Source organism: Crassostrea angulata, chromosome 6 (genome assembly GCF_025612915.1).
Source record: "Crassostrea angulata isolate pt1a10 chromosome 6, ASM2561291v2, whole genome shotgun sequence".
Taxonomy (NCBI): domain Eukaryota; kingdom Metazoa; phylum Mollusca; class Bivalvia; order Ostreida; family Ostreidae; genus Magallana; species Magallana angulata.
In genome coordinates this window covers 31,072,957-31,092,688 of record NC_069116.1, presented here as the reverse complement: position 1 = coordinate 31,092,688, position 19,732 = coordinate 31,072,957, and the positions used below count along the sequence as shown (strand labels likewise).

Genomic DNA, 19,732 nt, shown 5'->3' with positions numbered 1-19,732 from the left:
GGATAACTGTTTCATCAAAGATTTATGCCTATTTGAATGTAACCTTTGTGCTGTTGCTCTCCATGTTTCATTATCCCCGGGTAGACCAAGTGTGCGTAGGTATGATACAATCTCTCATGTAAACTATTGGATCAAGTTGAACTGAAAGTCATGGACCTGTTGGGAAAATGGTATATTATTTGGACCTTCTTTATAACATGTAAGTGTCTGTCTTGAATTTTAATGGAGTGTATCACTTACGTTAGAAAAATATTATTGGAAATTGTCTTTTTTCAAAAACAGAAAAAATATCTTTTATAGAATAATTTTGTCATAATTTAATTCTATAAATTACCGTTTTATTAATTATTTTTTTTATGATCTACGACTGAGTACAAGTACCTATTAATTACAATGCAAATGACATAAAATACATTACTACTTTTCTAATTTTTGATAAGATTGAATCGCACCACAATACATTTATGCAAAGTGTCAGTTAAAATGATATAAATTACATGAAATAACTCTTGTTTTAGACGACTTCGTTAATTACACATTTCATCTATATCCAATTCCATTAGTGTGGATAAGATTGAGGTTCTGGAACCCTAATTTCATTGAAGTTAGTTATGAGAAATTTTGCCTCTGAATTATTTAGTCTTAGAGCTGTTTACTGCTTATTGTGAAGACTTCTATTATACAATTAACCAATGACGAGCCAGTTATTTTGATAAATGAGTACACTGTCAATGGAAATATTCCCATAGGCTTTATACTTTACTTGCATAATTTAATACCTAAATATGGTATTGTCCTCAACAGATTCAAATCGATGGCAACAAACTGGCACTTTGAATACATTAGAGGAGACAGTGGCTAATATTAGTTGTTATTGAAGAAGACAATGCACCTAATAGGAAGCCAATAAAAATTAATAGAGTTATCTAATGGATTAACGCTCCAAACGCATACACTGTATTATACTTGTAGGTTTATAAACCATTTTGATGTGTAGCCAGGTGAATAGTATTATCCTTAATCATCTTTTTGTGTATGGGGGGGAGCTGTCGTATTATCTTTATATCCTTTTATAATTGATAATGCTACATGTATTTTACCAGATTAATATATTCATACAGCTTAACAAGATGAAAGGGGGGGGGGGTATGTCCACATTGCTTAAAAATGCAAGGCTATGTGTCTGCAGTGAATTGGTTTCAACACATTTAATTGTCAAGATATTTTTAACAAGAAGACTGGGCACGGGTTTTAAACTTAGAACGCCCTTTGTTTCATTATTCAAACAAAAAATATTTTATATGTTTTATAATTTGAATCCATGTACAAAGTTGCCAAGGTCATAAAAGTTTGCAAATATATGTACAAGAATAATGGGTAAACATGTAGAAATTCAATTTTTAAAAGTAAAAATTCAGAAAAAAACGACACTTTGGTAACCAATTTTTCTTTTTCTGCAATATCAATGGAGTATTCTCCCCACAGTAGTACACTGGTGTTCATTATTCCTAAATCATCCATCAAACACTTAGCATCTAATACATGTAGTTCGTTTCTACCGCGGGTTATGTTATTTGTTTATGCAATTCATGCTATTTTCATACCTTGATTAATCTAATGAACGCACAATTTATAGTTTTAATGACTGTAACTAAAGAAGATCGGCAAATTCCAGAAAAAAAAATCAGGGAACTCTACAATATTTTCGTCTATTAGTTTAAGTTATTTTAAAAACCGTATAATTATCTTAATAAGTTGATACAATGTACGTTTATTTATTATCTTACCCGGTAAAAACAGCTTATAATATATATTTTTTAAAGGACCATTTGTATGGAAATAGTTTTTTTCATATCCCAAAATTAAACTGTCCATTTATTCACCAAAAACTTTTTAATGATCAATAATTTTACAATATTCAGGGCTCGCCTTATCGTATCAATTAAATACTTAATTTCTTACTTACTCAATTAGTCCTCTTCTTTCCAGATGGTACAAGGTGGTGTATATAAGGCAGCAACAAGACCCTGTACCCAGTCTAAACTGTTGCTTTTTTCATTGTCCTCTACGACATTTTTTTTTCAGCTCGCTTTCTGCTGCTCTTAGCTAAGTTGTATTTGGCATGCCCCTTTTTCTGTTGCCATCAGCCATCCAGGAAATGCTTTCTCTGGTAATATTGTGCTGGCCTTTCTTGAGCACATGCCCGACCCATCTCCACTTCCTTACAATGTACAGAACAATTGTCTTCCTGTCATGACATCTCTCTGGTGTTGTTGTTGGACACGGCCTTTGGCCATCCTATATTTAAATTCACAAACATTCTCTGTTTCCTTGTGAAGTAAATTACATAAAAAGACGATTTTATCTGGAAGTTTCTAATTGTACTTTTTTAATCCTTAAAATTTACATGGCTTTACTATAAGATATCTGATGATGTACCAACAATTGAACATCATTTGTCAAATTATAAGCGAAATACAGAGCTTTGAGTTCGTTATTATGTAAACAAGGCTTGTGCAATGTGTTTGTTGACATTGCTTAGATTCACTTGAAAATTCCTGTTCCAAGCAGGAATTTTCTATATGTCGTTTGATTTGGATACAAAACACAGTTCAGTTGTCATATTCAATTTTGTTTTTAATTTAGTAATTTTAAGTACTTGGTGTGTAATCAAACAGCACAAAGAATTGTGGGCTATGTATCTCGAAAACCAACTGAATGAGTTCTGAATGACCATTAGAAATTTTCTAATGAAGCCTTAAACATCAAAAATGGAAACCTAATTTTCAGTCCAGATCATGACTATAAAATCAAAGTACTGAAAGTACTGAAAAGCGCTAACCTAGTTTGGTTCTAAGAAAATTTACTGTGTGCAAGCGTAGTCGGAAATGAACCTTATTGAAATTTTGGTTTATGTTTAATGAATATCAATTTAAAGTATCGAAGGCCAGATTTCTTTAAATATATGTTACTTTCTTAAGATGATGTGAATAAAAGCTGAACACGACTTGTATATGGATACTTGTGTTAAAATCACAAATTACACCTTTTGAACAGTAATTTATCACAGTTTTTTGACATTTTCTTGCAAAGAATCGATCTTATTTTTCTATATTTTAGCTTCTGGATACGCACTATATTTTTTCATCACTGCGTAGCATCCCGTGCTGATGTACGTAAGCCCCGCAAACCAATCGTATCTACTCGGCCATTTCCGTCACCCAGATAACTGGTTCCCTATACCTCTTACCAGTTTAAATGATGTATATTTCTGCTCATAGAGGGCAGTTATTCCTTGCACCGGAAATAGAAGTCTAACGACAATAAAGCGCTGAGCTATGCTTAGCGCTTTAAAAAGCACAAATGAGTTGATTCACTAAAGGTAAAAATAAAATCTATAATATCTCGTTCTTCGAAGTATTCATCTTAAGAGGAAGCGAATGAATTACTATTTGCTTGGAAACACAAACTATATGTACATGACCAGTTCCAAACAAATCCATTAATAGTTCATCAATGGGTATATGCGAAAAGTTTGAACGAATTAAGTAGTCGAAAAAATTACTTGCTAAATCCTTTACTAAATCTTTCAATCAATGTCCCAACCTTTGAGCTGGAACGTAATAATGACAAATACGGAACGTGCATTAAAATATCAAACCTTTTATTTATTAAATACAAAATTTGGTCGTTATGCAATGTATACCTTTAAACTACATAATTCTGTTTACACATATGTAAACGTCATGAATATTTTTCCCCATCGAATGGCAAAACAAAACATCAAATCGCTGACCTAAAGCTACGGTATGTATATCTATAATATAAGCAGTTAACATAAATGTTGAAAGTTCTAACGCTTACTCGTTTACATGATTTTGGATATTCAGGTTGTATTCCCGTATCCCGTTCAGAGCCTTTTATCAGTAGTTGGATGTCCATTAGATCTCAGACGGCTGGTCCTTTTGTCGTTCACCATTACTTGGGAGAGTACCCCGCTAAAGTTGATGTACAGCTGAACGTGACAAAAGATGGGGAGGAGTACATATTTTCCGGGATCGGCACGGCACAGCGAGACGACGACCGGGACAAGATGTATGGCGGAGTGGTGTATAGGTACAATGATCAGCACGTGAAGTTATATGTTCCAAAATCAACGGGCATCAGTTCATATACAGCCAAAGGCAGACTGGTTTATACAGGTACGTGTAACTAACAACCCTGAATAATAAAAAAGTTGTTTAAAAGTTACTTAGTGCATTTTGTTTATGAAGTAGATAAAGTTAATTTCCAATGATTAAGGCTGTAGAAGGATTCTTGGTCCTAAAGTAATGCCATTGTGATCCTATGAAATATGGCTTGGCCCTAAACTTATGCTATTGAAATATGAAATCAAATACAACAAAAATAAGTAGATAAAGTACTGCTTTGTATAAGTATGCACTGTCAAACACATTTCTATGAAAATTTCATTATGAAATAGAATACAACATTAAAGAGAAACATTGAGTGCAGTAATGTTGTAGACTGAAGACTTTGTAGGTTCTTGATCAACTTTCATATTCATACAGGTTTAATTGAGTGTTGGAAAGTATATTGTTAACTGAATCTTTTTGTGTTTATGTCTCGCGATACGTTTATTAATACTGATCAAAACTTTAGACAATCTACCTGTTCATGGCATGTCTCGATCAATTTCATTAACTTAAAAGATTTCAATAATGTATCAGTGTCATTTGCATACTCATTAAATTTGACCGTAGCTGAATATTGCAATGTACTCAACATTATGATACTTTATCAAACTTCAAACAAGCAGGTTTTAATGGCAGTCAGAAAAACTTACACAACTAATTCTTATTTTAGATAAACATGTTACTTTGGCCCTGTTGAATATTTTTGTATTACGTAAATAAACAACACTAAATAAAGGCACACTGCATTATGTGACATTCCTTTTTTTCACACTCCCTATCATGATGTAGCGATTACACAGTAGTCAAGAAAAATATCAGAGTACACTTGCATCATATTTTCAGCTTTTACTATATATATATATATATATATATATATATATATATATATATATATATATATATATATATATATATATATATATATATATATATATGTGTGTGTGTGTGTGTGTGTGTGTGTGTGTGTGTGTGTGACTAATTGAGATGCCCCCCAAAAAAACTCAACAAAAAGTAATTTATCTTACACTACCAATGACCATATTAAACAAAGCAATGCTTGTTGAAAATTTTGTGGTTGTTAATTGCGATAAAAAAAAATCATTTCAGGCGGAAGTGCATACACTGGACCCTTTGCGTCCAGTTTCCAAACTGGATTCGTTAGAATCAGAGCCTGGAGATTATGTGATTTTCCCCGCGCCAATTTTTCCTCAGATGGAGTTTATGACATCAGTAGTAAGGGTGCGTATTTTATCCAATATTTTTATTTATGAGTTATGTTCAAAGAATTGTGTGTAAAATTCTGTAAAAGTTTTTCATGCAATAACATTAATTTCAATATCTTCGTAATTTTTTCATTAAATTATTTTAGAGATGACTTTCGTAAATATGAAAAGTACAAATTATTTTTTTTAATTATTTAGATTGTGAAATCACATGTTTTACAACAAACAACAATTGGCTGTGTTTAAATCTAATAAGTTTGTTTTTTATTTAAGTTTTAAAGACATTGAAAAAAATAAAACAGCTAGCAATTTTACAAATACATATGTTTCTCCTGTTGTTAAGGTACACAAAAAATACTTTTTACAGTATATAAATTGCTGTAGCTTTTGGATTTTGTTATATATAGAGATTTATGGTATAAATTTATGGTTTAAATAAGCATGCGGATAATTACTTGAAAAAAAGCTAAACGATTATAAGATTATCATTCCGCTTAAGCATGCATTGTATGAATGTAATTTTCAGCTTTAAAACATAAAGCTGCAACATTTTTTTTATCCTAGAGGCTGCATCAAGTTTTGTAAGAATTCCTCATAGCATTGGAGATAGGCCCACGTTTGTGGTCGTACAGGTCATGACTTCTGATGGGTATATATTCGAAGCAGAAGGTATGGAACAGAATATTCTTCTGTTGTAATTTGAAGTACCTTCTCACTATTTGAGTTTTAAAAGATTTTGTAATACATCAATAGAATATTCCAACATTTCATTAAATTGTGTGTGTGGTAGATTAATACAAGGTGACGTAAATAAACTTTTGTGACTCAAAAAAAAAAACAGGATGATATCATAGTAGGCATTCAGTCAAGTAAACAACGGTCGCGAAATGCATTGGTTGACTAGCATTACAGATAGAAGGATTTGCAAACTAATGAAAAGTAAAGGTTAAAGAACATATGTAGCATAATCACCGTGAGTGGGGAAGCATCACTAAACCCGTTTGGAGTAGTACAATTTAATATCATGACTTTTCATTTGGTTCTCCCGGTAATGGGAATCAATTGTAGAAAATTCTTAAATATTTATATAATTTGATTTTTTGCAACCTTTGCAATGACAATACCTAACTATCTTACGATTCCATTGTTTTCGTGACAGTTTCTTTCAGAAATTATTTTTTTCTGTTGTACGTAAAATCTGATGACAAAAATGTCATTTCATAAGTCTAAATGTGAATTTTGGTATACTTATAGATTTACTGTATGCATCTTGGAACAGTGTACATGTATTTCTATCCATAATTTTAGACTGACCTCTTATATATTATTTATAGGCGCTGTATTTGTTCCAATTATAACCTATTACGGCAGTTCTACAATGTTTTCGCGGCTTTGTGGGACAGTTTATAGCGTCAACAACCTTGAATTTAGACTCTGGGCACCATTTAACACTGGTGGTGAGATGCAGTTTATAATTTCTTTTGATCCTATGTGTTATACACTATTACAAATAGTAATTAAAGAAGATGGGGGAACAAGATAGCGCAAATGCCCATTTGGTTTTGTCGTAAAAAACAATTTCAAATTAATTTTTTTCCAACCAAATATACTATATGATGTCATAATACAAGTTTAAAAAGCACGATTTCTAACTATATTCAGTTTTGAATATTTTAACAAACGATAAGAAAAATAATAAATTCTAAAGTTTCGGTGGTATCGAAACCACAACCTAAAAACCCTAGCTCTATAATGTTACCTAATGTATGGTGCTCTAACCACTGAGCCATTTCAGTCACAACAAACTTCATTGTTAAATGCTAAATGCAACTTCAACCACGAATTTACGGACTTGTAGCATTTCTTTAAAACGTTCAATTGTTGGGGTACAAAATGACATTTTTAAAGTATAGTGGGTCATCCCTCCATGTTTTTGTTGATTGAAATCAGTTTGATTTCCTTTAAACCTCATATAGACTATGACAAAAATATGGAGCCAGACCCACTCTATAAAAGAAAAGGCATTGAAGTTCTAGAAATGACACTATTTGGAGGTTTTGACACGCATACTCCAGTTTAAATCAACCTACTCAAAATATTTAACATATTTAAAGGTTATATATCGATGTTATGGTAAATAAACATTATTTTTAATAATTGAGAAAGAAATTATGAGATTTGTTGATATTCTAATTTTAAAGTATCTTATCTATCCTCATATGGGCAGTTTACACGCCTTATTCACCCATCTTCTCTATATTTTTCAGAAAATAATTTGTCTTACTACATTTATATGTTAAATTTTGAAACAATTTTGCAATTCATTCATAAGCTTTAAATGTTTTTCAAACAGAATGAAACATTTATATTATACTTGCTACCAATTTTATTTTACAGTACCATGCCTCTATTCACTTTTATTTTATCTTATATTATTTATTTACTTTTTTTTTGGGGGGGGGGGTAAATTATGCCTTTTTAATTGGGGTGTTCAGCTACATTCCAAGAATATTGTAAGAATATGTTTGTTACTTCATGATAAGAAGGCAGAGTTATAATTACTTCAAAGATAGTGTGTTAAGGGTTGATGCAAAAATTTAATTATTTAGTCAAAAATCACTCAGTGGTGAAGAATCACGTTTACTCAGAATAATCCCCTGATTGTAATGAAAATTCATCTATTGTATGTTATAAGAATTCGATTCAAGTGTTGTTTTATACTTTAAAAAAGTAGGTCAGTGCCCTTGAATGTATTTTAAATAATAAAGAAAAGATTCTGAAAACTTAACACTATGGCATTTTTAAATTGTGAAAAAATAACAAATAAATTATTTCTTTAAAAGAAAATACAGTGTATGAATGGCAATAGCACTCAACAGCAACAAAGCATTAATAAGTTTTCAACAAAAATTTCGAAAAAAAAAATCAGCCTGAGTCTATCAGTTTTCAAATCCCTATCTATTTTTGATTGAAATTAAAAGAAAAACTTAATGATGATAACAATATCACATTTATACATTAAACCACTTAATTTACCTTTTTCTGCTGGCTTAAAATTTATATGAAGTCAATGATCAAAATTTTTGAGATATGGTGACTTTTCTCAATATTTTTGCATAATAATTGGTTGTCATACATTTATCTTGTCTAACAAATAAAATCTGAACTTTATTATTATAAGACTGTCAAAATCTGAAAAATTTAGTCTAAATTTCCTGTTATGCTATTGCTCCATTTTTGTATCAGCAATGTTCCATGAAATAGTAAAAATATTGAATTCTATGTCAAAAACAATTCATTTTATAAATACTTTTTGTGTTTAAAACAATTTATTATTACGGGATAATTGGATAGATTTTTCTGAAATTTGCAGGGAAAACAGAAAATAAATTAACCTCGAGGCTTTTTTTTTTTAATTTTTTTGATAAATGCTATCGTTCGTCCGTTTCCGGTTCCGAGAGAAAAATCCTTTTCCGTACGAGAACTCAGAAATGGTAAAGACTTGAACTACCAATCCTGTGCAAGTTTATGTGCTTAAGGGGGATGTGCGGCCATCTTGTACATTTGAAAATTAAAATGTAAACAGTCTTGAACTGGTTTGTTTCTGCCCAAAACTGACTAAAATTGGTATCAAAAGATAAAAACAATAAATATGAGATTCTACATGTTGTTTTGTATGCCAATTATGCATACAAGAGCAGAACAATGCCTTGTAAATCAGTAAGAATTGCGCAGCTGCAGGTTGCACTACAGTATTAAATTTTACTCTATACATGTATTCTTACCAAAATTGCATAACTTTACATACAAATCAAAAATTCAAAACGAACTTCTGGAAAAAAAACCCTCTTGACACCTTATTAAACAACGCTTCAGTTACAATTTTCTAGCAAAATACACACGTGCATCCAGCAAGGCGTGAGACTTTGTGTACCTCCAAATTACACATGTGCATAAAAATCAAGTCCGGGCCTTTTCACCCCCCCCCCCCCCGTCTGGAAACAACATGCCTCAAAAATTCAAATGACATTATTACAACACTGGGATAGTTAGACCTCTTGCACATTGTTTTTCATCTCATAAAAAAATCAGCTCCTGTCTCGTGCGGAAATGCCCCAAATTCAAAGGAAAAAATTTAAGCTGAGTGTTTTTATTGACTGTTTTGGTAAGCCTATGAATAAAAAAGTACATTGGGTAAATATACGAAAATGACAATCTTTTGTTTTCATTAAGCACTTCCGTTTTTCCGTTTCCAGTCCCGAGACAAAAAAATCTTGTCTCAACGAGATCTCATATTTAGCAGAGGCTTTTTAGAACAACCAAACGAAAGATAAGCCTATATATGTAGACGTGTTTTTTTTTAAATCGACGTAATCTCCGGTCGTCAAAGGATGTACTCCAAATTGTTTTGGTTTTTTTTTTTCCATTTTTGTTGTTTTACATGAAAGTAAACTCTGCGAATTTCCTTCACAATGATTATCCTATCTATGATTTTTTTCTACATTAAAGAGGCAATTTCTTACAGATTAAATCATTGTACAGAAACGGAAGACCGTTTTGTTGCTATAGTAGCAAGGGTCTAGTTTATCTGATATCTTTTTTATAACAAATTAATGACAAAGGTCTTGATCGTAAAGAGGAATTTCAGTAAACTAAATTATTTTTATGTACATCATTAGATAAAAGAAATAACCAAGTCGTCTTATATGGGATTTTGAGTCTGACATCATGATGATTATTTTGTGCTATTCGAGATTTTTCCTAGGTTGATGAAGGTTTCGACTAATCAATAAACTGGTTAGAAATAAGTCTTGTAATTATCAGTTATGTCAGTTTCTACAGAGCAATGAACTACAATTTCCGTGAGAAATAAATGGAATCATAATTAGAAGATGTAAATATAACTTTTATATTCTTCTCAATGCTGAGCTTTGTTGGCTATTCAAACACTCACACCATATGCATCACGTGTTGTTAGGGTCTGCTGTCAGTGTATTTTGCGTGGTAGACGGATGGGGATCAGAGCAACTAAAATTCAATTCCGGAACGGTGTATATTAATGCCTGGGTTCTTGAAGCAGATCATGTCGTGTTCAATCACCAGCAAACGTACGGAAAAAACATCGCCTCCCCGAACACCGTCAATCTCGGAAACGACTACAACATTGATGAACATATAACCTTTGTTCAGGTGAAGATCTCAAAGCAATTACATGTACAAGAATTATACATGTTTCTGAAAATGAAAATTTTATTCAGCAAAGTTTTCTTAGAAAACGATTTAGATTTTCTTTGTTTTAAGGCCTGTTTGATCGTGGATTCTTTTAGTTTTTCTCTAAGAAATCCCAGTTATGAATTGCTTCGAATTTGTTTTTGATAATCCAGCTTGCTGTGCATTTTTGAAACATAGAGTTCATATATATTATTAATTTTGTTATGAAACTTCGAACTTTTGCATATATATCATAATCTCCATATTTCAAGATTTTTACCGTTTGGTTTTTCTCCCCTAATCCCATTCTCTGCTCAATTGTTCTTTTATTTTGTCCATTGTGTTTGATAGTTAGTCGTGTAATCTGGTTAATGAAAGCTTAAAGCATGCAGTTAATTATTAATATGAATGACTGTCAAAAGTTCAAAAAATAAAGTCCCCATCGTCTTGCATGTCTTCTTTAAACAAAATTTTAATAATGATATTAATATGCATCATGAAATTTACTTTCTTGGGCCCATTTCAGGATTATCAATTATTCAAATTGTAAAAACAAACTTAAGCATTTAGAATGAATTGAAATAACAGTAACTAACTTGGATAGCGTTTATTAATAAGTTCATTAATAAATGTAGCACAAGGCTGCTTGCATGTTAACATTTACTAGTACTAGTATAATTTGGTAGATGAAATTATCCTTATATTTGAGTCGCGAAGAGGATATATCTGGACATGCATGACTACTGTAGATGTATACTTCAGTATGCATAAAAGGATTTAAGATAATGATGATATATATAATCAAGTGTCTATACTTACAGGTCAAATCGATCAATGACAGTTTTATGTTCCCTGCGGCCGGTAGTGCAATGTCTGACGGGTCGTTCGGAAGCTTTGGTGGTGTTGTGTACGGCTTTACAGAGAATAAGGTTCTGTTATGGAGACCGGCTGATAACCAGGCCAGTGGTCATGTAATTTACATTGGAGGAAATTGGGGGAACGGTGTATATTCGACAAAACAAGATGTTGGCTACCTTAAAGTTTCAATACTGTACTTCCCATCAACAGGTACATGTACCTTGGCAGCAGAAAAAATATACAATGTGTTTTTCCCCTTAATATCTCCAGTTATCAGTGTCTAAGTTTGTGTTAACACTACAAATCGATTTTGTTATAAAATTTATATAGTTAAAAAAAAAATCAAATGTCGGATTGTCGGGGCGCAAGCGGGATTTGCATAATTAATATTCTAATATTTAATCGAGCTATTGCAGAAAATCATATAAATATAAGTAATAAGGAATCATTCTTTGAATTTTATGAGGTGATGTGTTCGGTCGAGGCGTGATCAAATCCTAGACTATCTTATAAAGCCCTTCGGACTTTATTGGATTTGACCACGCCCCGACCGAAATTATCATCTTAACACTCAAAGAATGATTCCTTGTTTCTTAACTAAGTACACTGGCTGCTGCTATAAAGGAATCATTTTTTAACCTCATCATTATAATCTCATAATTTTTTTACATGCATGTATTAACCAATGTTTGTAAATGATAACGTATTGAAGTAATATATTTGATTTTAACCATCAATATTATGACAATGTGTCCCTACAACCTTGTGATTCCAACGCAATCTAATTAAACCTACAATTATAAACTTATACAGCTCCTAAAATACAAGTTGTTTAAATAACTTTTTCAAAACTTACTGCTGTTACTTCATTACCAACCAACCAAAACTTATTTAAAAAGTACTAACAGGTCAAAAATCAGAGAAGTCTATTTCATTGCTTTAGATTCATGTGGTAAATCGTGCGTAAATGGATCTTATTACCGATGTGATTGCACGTCTGGTGTTGCACAAATACCAATTATGGCAGCGGCGGTAAGTGTTACATGTTCTGCTCAGTAAATTGTTTTGTTGAAGTTGCCAGTCTATGTACATACAGTTTTAAAAAAAATTACAACAGAATTACACAGAAAGTTATTACTGCTAAAGTACCGGTATGAAATGAGAAATTTGCAAACTGCATGATGATTCACATGAAAAGCTAAGAGATTTCCAGTGTAGATTTATATTCAGGGTAACAACAAACAATAAAGTTAAAAACAATCCTAATATGTATTGCCTTATTAACAATAATTAATTAACGGTGTGCTAATACAAAAAAAAAATGAAAATCCGTAACAGAGAAACAGCTACTCTTTACATAATAAAGAATCAAAAGATTTAAAAGATCACTATTCCAAAAATTAAGATATATTGTATAAAAATTAATTTATAGTAATTAAACGAATACTTTTTTTTTGCAGAGTCAATCTCAAATACAATATGTATCGGGAAATGCGTTGCCTTCAGTGATGTGCAATATGTCAACGTTTTCAACATTAGTCAATCTGAAAACCGTTCAATATCATATCTACGGTTTGGAGTTTAGAGCAATCGTGGCGGAACAGCATCTCAATATAACACATTTCTCTGTGATATCAACAGGGAAAAATATAAAATGTCTTCATATGGACATGCCACATAACGCTTCAAATTACGTAAATGTAAACTTCTTTATTTCGAATTTTGGGATCCCTAGCAAACAAACTGCTCTATCCGCTGATGATGAAATGATTATTCGGGTTGATTATCAGCCACAGGTGCTTGCCCAACCGTTCGACGTATTTCATGTAACTAACGGAGTGAATCCCATCGTTCAGTTGGTGTCAACAACAGTGTTTCTGGGAAATTCTAGTAATGAGGTATTTTTGCAGTTTTTGGTCTTTAAGAGGAATTGTGTTTGACATAGATAATTTAATTAATTTACACATAATTACCTATTGTCTCTGAGAAAAGTTAACTTATTGAAATCATGAAGAAAGGGAATCGTATGTTGATTTATTTAGCCAACACTTTACCATGATATTTATATTTAGACTATGCATATTCAAAAATAAGGATAATTAAGAATATATGTTTCATTGCAGTCAAACCTTTCAACTAACTATACAATATCTATAACAAATGCCTGCTCTGAGGATTGCATTGGACCTGGAGATAACTTGGAATTTATGATAGATGTATCAACTGAATTTGACCAGTGCTATGCTCCTTTTGAATTGGAGTTTCCGTTTTCTGCAAACACTTCATCTCTACTTACAGTTTGTTCATATGAAATCGTGAAAATTGGATCAAATTTCCCATGTTTGGTTTTTGATGAAGTTTTCACAAATGAGAATAGGTATTTTTCATAAGCAGATATATAAGGATACAAGGATAAAAATAGATGCATTCATTAACTAAAGATTCATTTTATCTCAAGATTTATATTTTTAGCTCACCTGAGCCAAAGGCTCAAGTGAGCTTTTCTGATCACAATTTGTCCGTTGTCTGTCGTTGTCGTCGTCTTCGTTGTTCGTCGTAGTCGTCGTTGTCGTCGTCGTTGTTGTAAACTTTTCACATCTTCATCTTCTTCTCAAGAACCACTGGGCAGATTTCAACCAAATTTGGCACAAAGCACAACTAGGTGAAGGGGATTCAAGTTTGTTCAAATGAAGGGCCACGCCCTCTTTAAAAAGGAGATAATTGAGAATTATTGAAAATTTGTTGGTATTTTTCAAAAATCTTCTTCTCAAAAACTATTCGGCCTGAAAAGCTTAAACTTGTGTGGAGGCATCTTCAGGTAGTGTAAATTCAAATTTGTACAAATCATGGTCCCCGGGGGTAGGGAGGGGCCACAAGAGGGGGATCAAGTTTTACATAGGAATATATAGAGAAAATCTTTAAAAATCTTCTCCTCAAAAACTAATAGGCCAGAAAAGCTCAAATTAAAATGGGAGCATTCTCAGATAGTGTAGATTCAAGTTTGTTCAAATCATGGTCCCCGGGGATAGGGTGAGACCACAATTGGGGGATCAAGTTTTACATAGGAATATATAGAGAAAATCTTTTAAAATCTTCTTCTCAAAAACTATTAGGCCAGAAAAGCTCAAATTAAAATGGAAGCATCCTCAGGTAGTGTAGATTCAGGTTTGTTCAAATCATGGTCCCTGGGGGTAGGGTAGGGCCACAATTGGGGGATAAATTTTATACAGGAACATATAGAGAAAATCTTTTAAAAAATTTCTTTTAAAATCTATTTGGCCAAGAAAGCTCAAATTGGTGTGTAACCATCCTCAGATAATGTAGATTCAAGTTTGTTCAAATCATGGTCCCCGGGGGTAGGGTGGGACCACAATTGGGGGATCAAGTTTTACATAGGAATATATAGAGAAAATCTTTAAAAATCTTCTTCTCAAAAACTATTAGGCCAGGAAAGCTCAAATTTGAGTGGAAGCATCCTCAGATAGTGTAGATTCAAGTTTGTTCAAATCATGGTCCCCGGGGGTAGGGTGGGGCCACAATTGGGGGATCAAGTTTTACATAGGAATATATAGGGAAAATCTTTAAATATCTTCTTCTCAAAAACTATTAGGCCAGAAAAGCTCAAATTAAAATGGAAGCATCCTCAGGTAGTGTAGATTCAGGTTTGTTCAAATCATAGTCCCTGGGGGTAGGGTAGGGCCACAATTGGGGGATAAATTTTATACAGGAACATATAGAGAAAATCTTTTTAAAAATTTCTTTTAAAATCTATTTGGCCAAGAAAGCTCAAATTGGTTTGTAACCATCCTCAGATAATGTAGATTCAAGTTTGTTCAAATCATGGTCCCCGGGGGTAGGGTGGGACCACAATTGGGGGATCAAGTTTAACATAGGAATATATAGAGAAAATCTTTAAAAATCTTCTTCTCAAAAACTATTAGGCCAGGAAAGCTCAAATTTGAGTGGAAGCATCCTCAGATAGTGTAGATTCAAGTTTGTTCAAATCATGGTCCCCGGGGGTAGGGTGGGGCCACAATTGGGGGATCAAGTTTTACATAGGAATATATAGGGAAAATCTTTAAAAATCTTCTTCTCAAAAACTATTAGGCCAGAAAAGCTCAAATTTGAGTGGAAGCATCCTCAGATAGTGTAGATTCAAGTTTGTTCAAATCGGTCCCCGGGGGTAGGGTGGGGCTACAATTGGGGGATAAATTTTATACAGGAATATATAAAGAAAATCTTTTAAAAAAAAATTTTTAAAAACTATTTGGCCAAGAAAGCTCAAATTGGTGTGTAACCATCCTCAATTAATGTTGATTCAAGTTTGTTCAAACCATGGTCCCTGGGGGTAGGGTGGGACCACAATTGGGGATAAATTTTTATATATAGAGAAAATCTTTAAAAATCTTCTTCTCCAAACTATTAGGCCAGGAAAGCCCAAATTTGAGTGGAAGCATCCCCAGATCATATAGATTCAAGTTTGTTTAAATAATAGTCCAGGGGTAGGGTGAGGCCACAATGGGGGATGAATTTTTACATAGGAATATATTGAGAAAATCTTTAAAAATCTTCTTTTTCTCAATAGATAAAGTATGTTTTGTCTGTATACCCACCCAAACCTTCCCAACCATTTTCTTGAAGCAAAGTAATGACCGTTGTTCCTCACTCATGTATATCCTTTGAATATCTTTTTTCTTCCTTAGGTCCATAGATGGAAGCATTGAAAACGTAATAATTCGATTTCCACGATTCTGCAACCTAAAAGTTTCAAATGACATAACAGAAAACGTGATTTCAATTAGAGTTCGAGTTTCTTTGAAAGAACAAGACAAATCCATTACTACTTGGGGAGGCCCTACGGAATTGTGCGTACAGACACGTGCACACGGCAGCTACTCTCAAAAATGGCCTTGTTACAACCTATCGTTACGCCAAATAGTAAGATGGTCCAGGTCATATTTTTTGTAAAAAAGATATTGATCACACTTAAAGTATATATGCAGTAAATCTAAAAAAGTACATTAGCTATTTATCAATACAGTTGTATTTGCTTAAGGAATAGAGTTAATCCTAATTGTCATGTACCGTCGTAATGATGACGTGCCTGAAATAAATTGAAATAAGAGTGCGATTGAATGGCAAAAAAATCAAAGGGAAATAAATATTATGTTGGTAATCCAAATAGGCATGTTTCTGTTAACTACACCGCGGTGCAATTTATGATGCTTTTTTATGCAACGTCAGAACCCCTAGTAAACAAATATTCATGTGATTAAATTATATGTTACGGATTTCCTGTCGTTTTCTTCTTTTTTTTTGAAAACCGTTTGAAGAGAGGGGGTGGTCATTTTGAAACAAAAATTAAAATGCACGAATTATTTTGCAACGCAGTATAAATAACAGTGGTATAAATTAATACAGTGGCGACTATCACTTTAAAATAGCCCAATCTTATCACCATTTTTTTCATTGAATTGTAGACGTCATTCTCCGATTTGACTGTCGTTGACGGTATAACAGTTCCTATAACGCAGTCGTTTCTTCCTGTGAACCGCAGCCTGCTGGTCAGTGTAGACGGCTCAAACTTCGAAATTAAAGAAATTGAAGTGAGAAGTATTGAAATGATATAAATATTACCATCTTTTCTCTTTTGCTCTTAGTGTTAACTTATCCCTTGAATTTCGTTTTTATGCTTTTTGATTACTTTATATTGTATTGTATTTATTCACTATATCAGATTTTACATTTGCTTTCCCAGTTGTCTCTTGTTTCAATTGGAGTGACGATGACAGAATACGGCATTTCCAATCCTTTGTTAGCTACAGATGTTGTTCTCTCTCGTCCCAATGCATGCATGAATGTCAGTTGTTGTGTACAAAATCAATTCAGATCCAGCCCAGGTATGTATAGTAAGATTATAAAGTAAAGTGTTTTGTTTTATGTGTGAAAGATCAAAGTTTGGAATAAATAATTATTGAAATTTGTGACATGATGATTAATCCTCATATTTTGTTTTCTTAGTAACAGATTACTTGAAATTTTATAACGATCCCATGGAAAATTTGATAAAGAACGTAAGTCTGTTTCTGGATAAAAGCAACACATCCTGTATGACGTTGCCTAGTAACGGTGACACTCCTCCTGTTTTTCTGCTGAAAATGAATGCATCCGTCCTGTTGGGTGTGTCTGGGTCCCAATTTACAATTCTCCTTCACGGCGAAGACCTCCTCTGTGAACGTCATGGTGGACAATCTTCAATTCAGGTTAGAATTGTTGAATCCTTTTATGACCCACTGCTGAAATTTTTAGTGTGTAGAGAAATTAAGAGTTCTTCCTAAAGCACTAGAGTTGTCAGTTGTTATGTACAGTGAAGTCGCCAATTCCGGATCACTCGTGCGTGTTTCATGTCACTTTGTTTAAATTGAAGCAGAAAAAAATTAAAAAATACATTGATCACAAACTATAGGCCTTTCTGTCTTTGATCAGTAAACGTGATATTCGAAAATTAACATTTACAGACACTCCGAGAAACAACCTCTTTTAATATTGACTATAATAATTCGGAAGTACGTGTATTAGATTATCCCGAAATAGAAAAGTTTCTTTATCATTTAAATCTTAATTCTGAATCTACAGAACTATTCTTGTGTTTTACAATTATTAGTGAGGAGTTGAAATAGATTAATTACTCTACTTTACTGTGAAGTTGAAATAAATTGTTTAGACATGTACATTAGATGGATTACAAGTATTTCATTATCGATCAAAAATTTTGCTACAATGTGAATTACAGTCATATTCGGCAAACCTCAGGTTAAACAAGGTTGGTTTGGTTTTTTTATATTTCATATTATCTTTAAAGGTAGCGAGCATTGCAGTAAAAATATACAACCCAAGTGAATTGATTATATTTTTTTTTGCAATAATCGCTACGTTCATATGTTTGGAACCCAATGAAAACATTTTATTGTTTGATTGAATTGTTGTGATTTATTTAATTCTTATGCAGGTGTCCGTACCGGTCTCGGATTCACAAGATGTGTCATTAGCCAGCCTAAAGTTCTGTTCGTCTGAAGAAACAACTAACTTTTCACACGACAACGTCACTTCCTGTCAGTTTAAATGTTCGTGTGATATAACGCACGTGTGTAGTGAGGTTGTCATTTTTATTGCAACAGATAAGCAATGGAAATTGTGCGAAATAAGTGCTTTACCTTGAACTAAAAGTTTAATAAAATGCATGAAAGGTTTTTGAAATTATGGAGGTTTTTTTTCAACTAAACCTAAAGGGGAAAAACATTGTTGGGTTGAACAATTTTGGTCACGATTTTACTTGTAACTAACAACTTTAAACTTTGATTTTTTTTTTTCATTGTTGACAACGCTTCACTGAGGCACAATGGTATTTTATTTGATTTGTCATGTTTTTGTAATTAGGTTAGTGACATACTTGTGTACTGGTAAAGTATTCTTTTGAAGCAAAACCATATTATATGATATTAGATCATAAGGAATACATTAAGAAGGCTTAAAGTGTTGGTCATATCCAATTTAGTTTTCTTTTCAACAATTTAATTGAAAACTAAATATTACATGAGCTTTGTTTAGTCGAGTTCAGTATCTCGCCTATTACTCGACAATTTTAGTGGACATAAGAAATATTTTAGCTATAGATTAAGAAAATAAAATCAAATTTTCAACTCAAATCGTGACAAATTAATTTTCAAAAGAATTAAAACGGCATTTTTTATTAACAACCAAAGTTATATTATAACACTCTGTATCAATTTTTTTCATACATACTTCAATCAATTATGTAAATATTAGTTAGCTTTAACGCGTGTCGCACGACCATGGACGACGACAAACGAAAACTAATTTAAATAGGTAACCTGAATGACTCAGGCGATCTTAACAAAAATAATTATTCGTATATATTTTTAGGAGATTTTAGGGAACAAATCGAAAGTGAACTTAATGCTGGTTTATAAGAAAAAAAGTATTATAATACATGTACTTTTACAGCCTGTCCCACGGTTATCCTCATTTTTATTACATGTAAGAAGTTTAATAAAAATACACATACGTGTCAATTAAAGCGATAAAAGTGAACGAATTTAAGGTTTCTTCATTGATACCTCATTTTTTTCACCAAGAGAAATTCACACGAACGAAAATAAATTTCTTACTGAGATTTACATGCATAATTGAAAATATCTTAAATAATTTTTATCATTCGGAAGC

General features: G+C 32.5%; 1 protein-coding gene across 2 annotated transcripts; it reads left to right on the top strand.

Moving 5' to 3' along the window:
* Positions 1-75: 75 nt before the first annotated feature.
* On the top strand, positions 76-19,459 carry LOC128186751 (uncharacterized). Of its 2 annotated transcripts, none has more exons than XM_052856633.1 (15): positions 76-199; positions 3,891-4,202; positions 5,304-5,435; positions 5,984-6,088; positions 6,754-6,876; positions 10,398-10,609; positions 11,452-11,698; positions 12,432-12,520; positions 12,949-13,386; positions 13,612-13,865; positions 16,192-16,426; positions 16,969-17,052; positions 17,247-17,388; positions 17,510-17,751; positions 18,498-19,459. In XM_052856633.1, the coding sequence occupies exons 1-15, from the start codon at positions 151-153 to the stop codon at positions 18,705-18,707; spliced, it is 2,874 nt and encodes a 957-aa protein (XP_052712593.1). In that variant the 5' UTR covers positions 76-150; the 3' UTR covers positions 18,708-19,459. The 2 variants fall into 2 exon arrangements, with proteins under 2 accessions (XP_052712593.1, XP_052712592.1); XM_052856632.1 differs by having other exon boundaries at positions 16,969-17,094; positions 18,498-19,458.
* Positions 19,460-19,732: the final 273 nt, after the last annotated feature.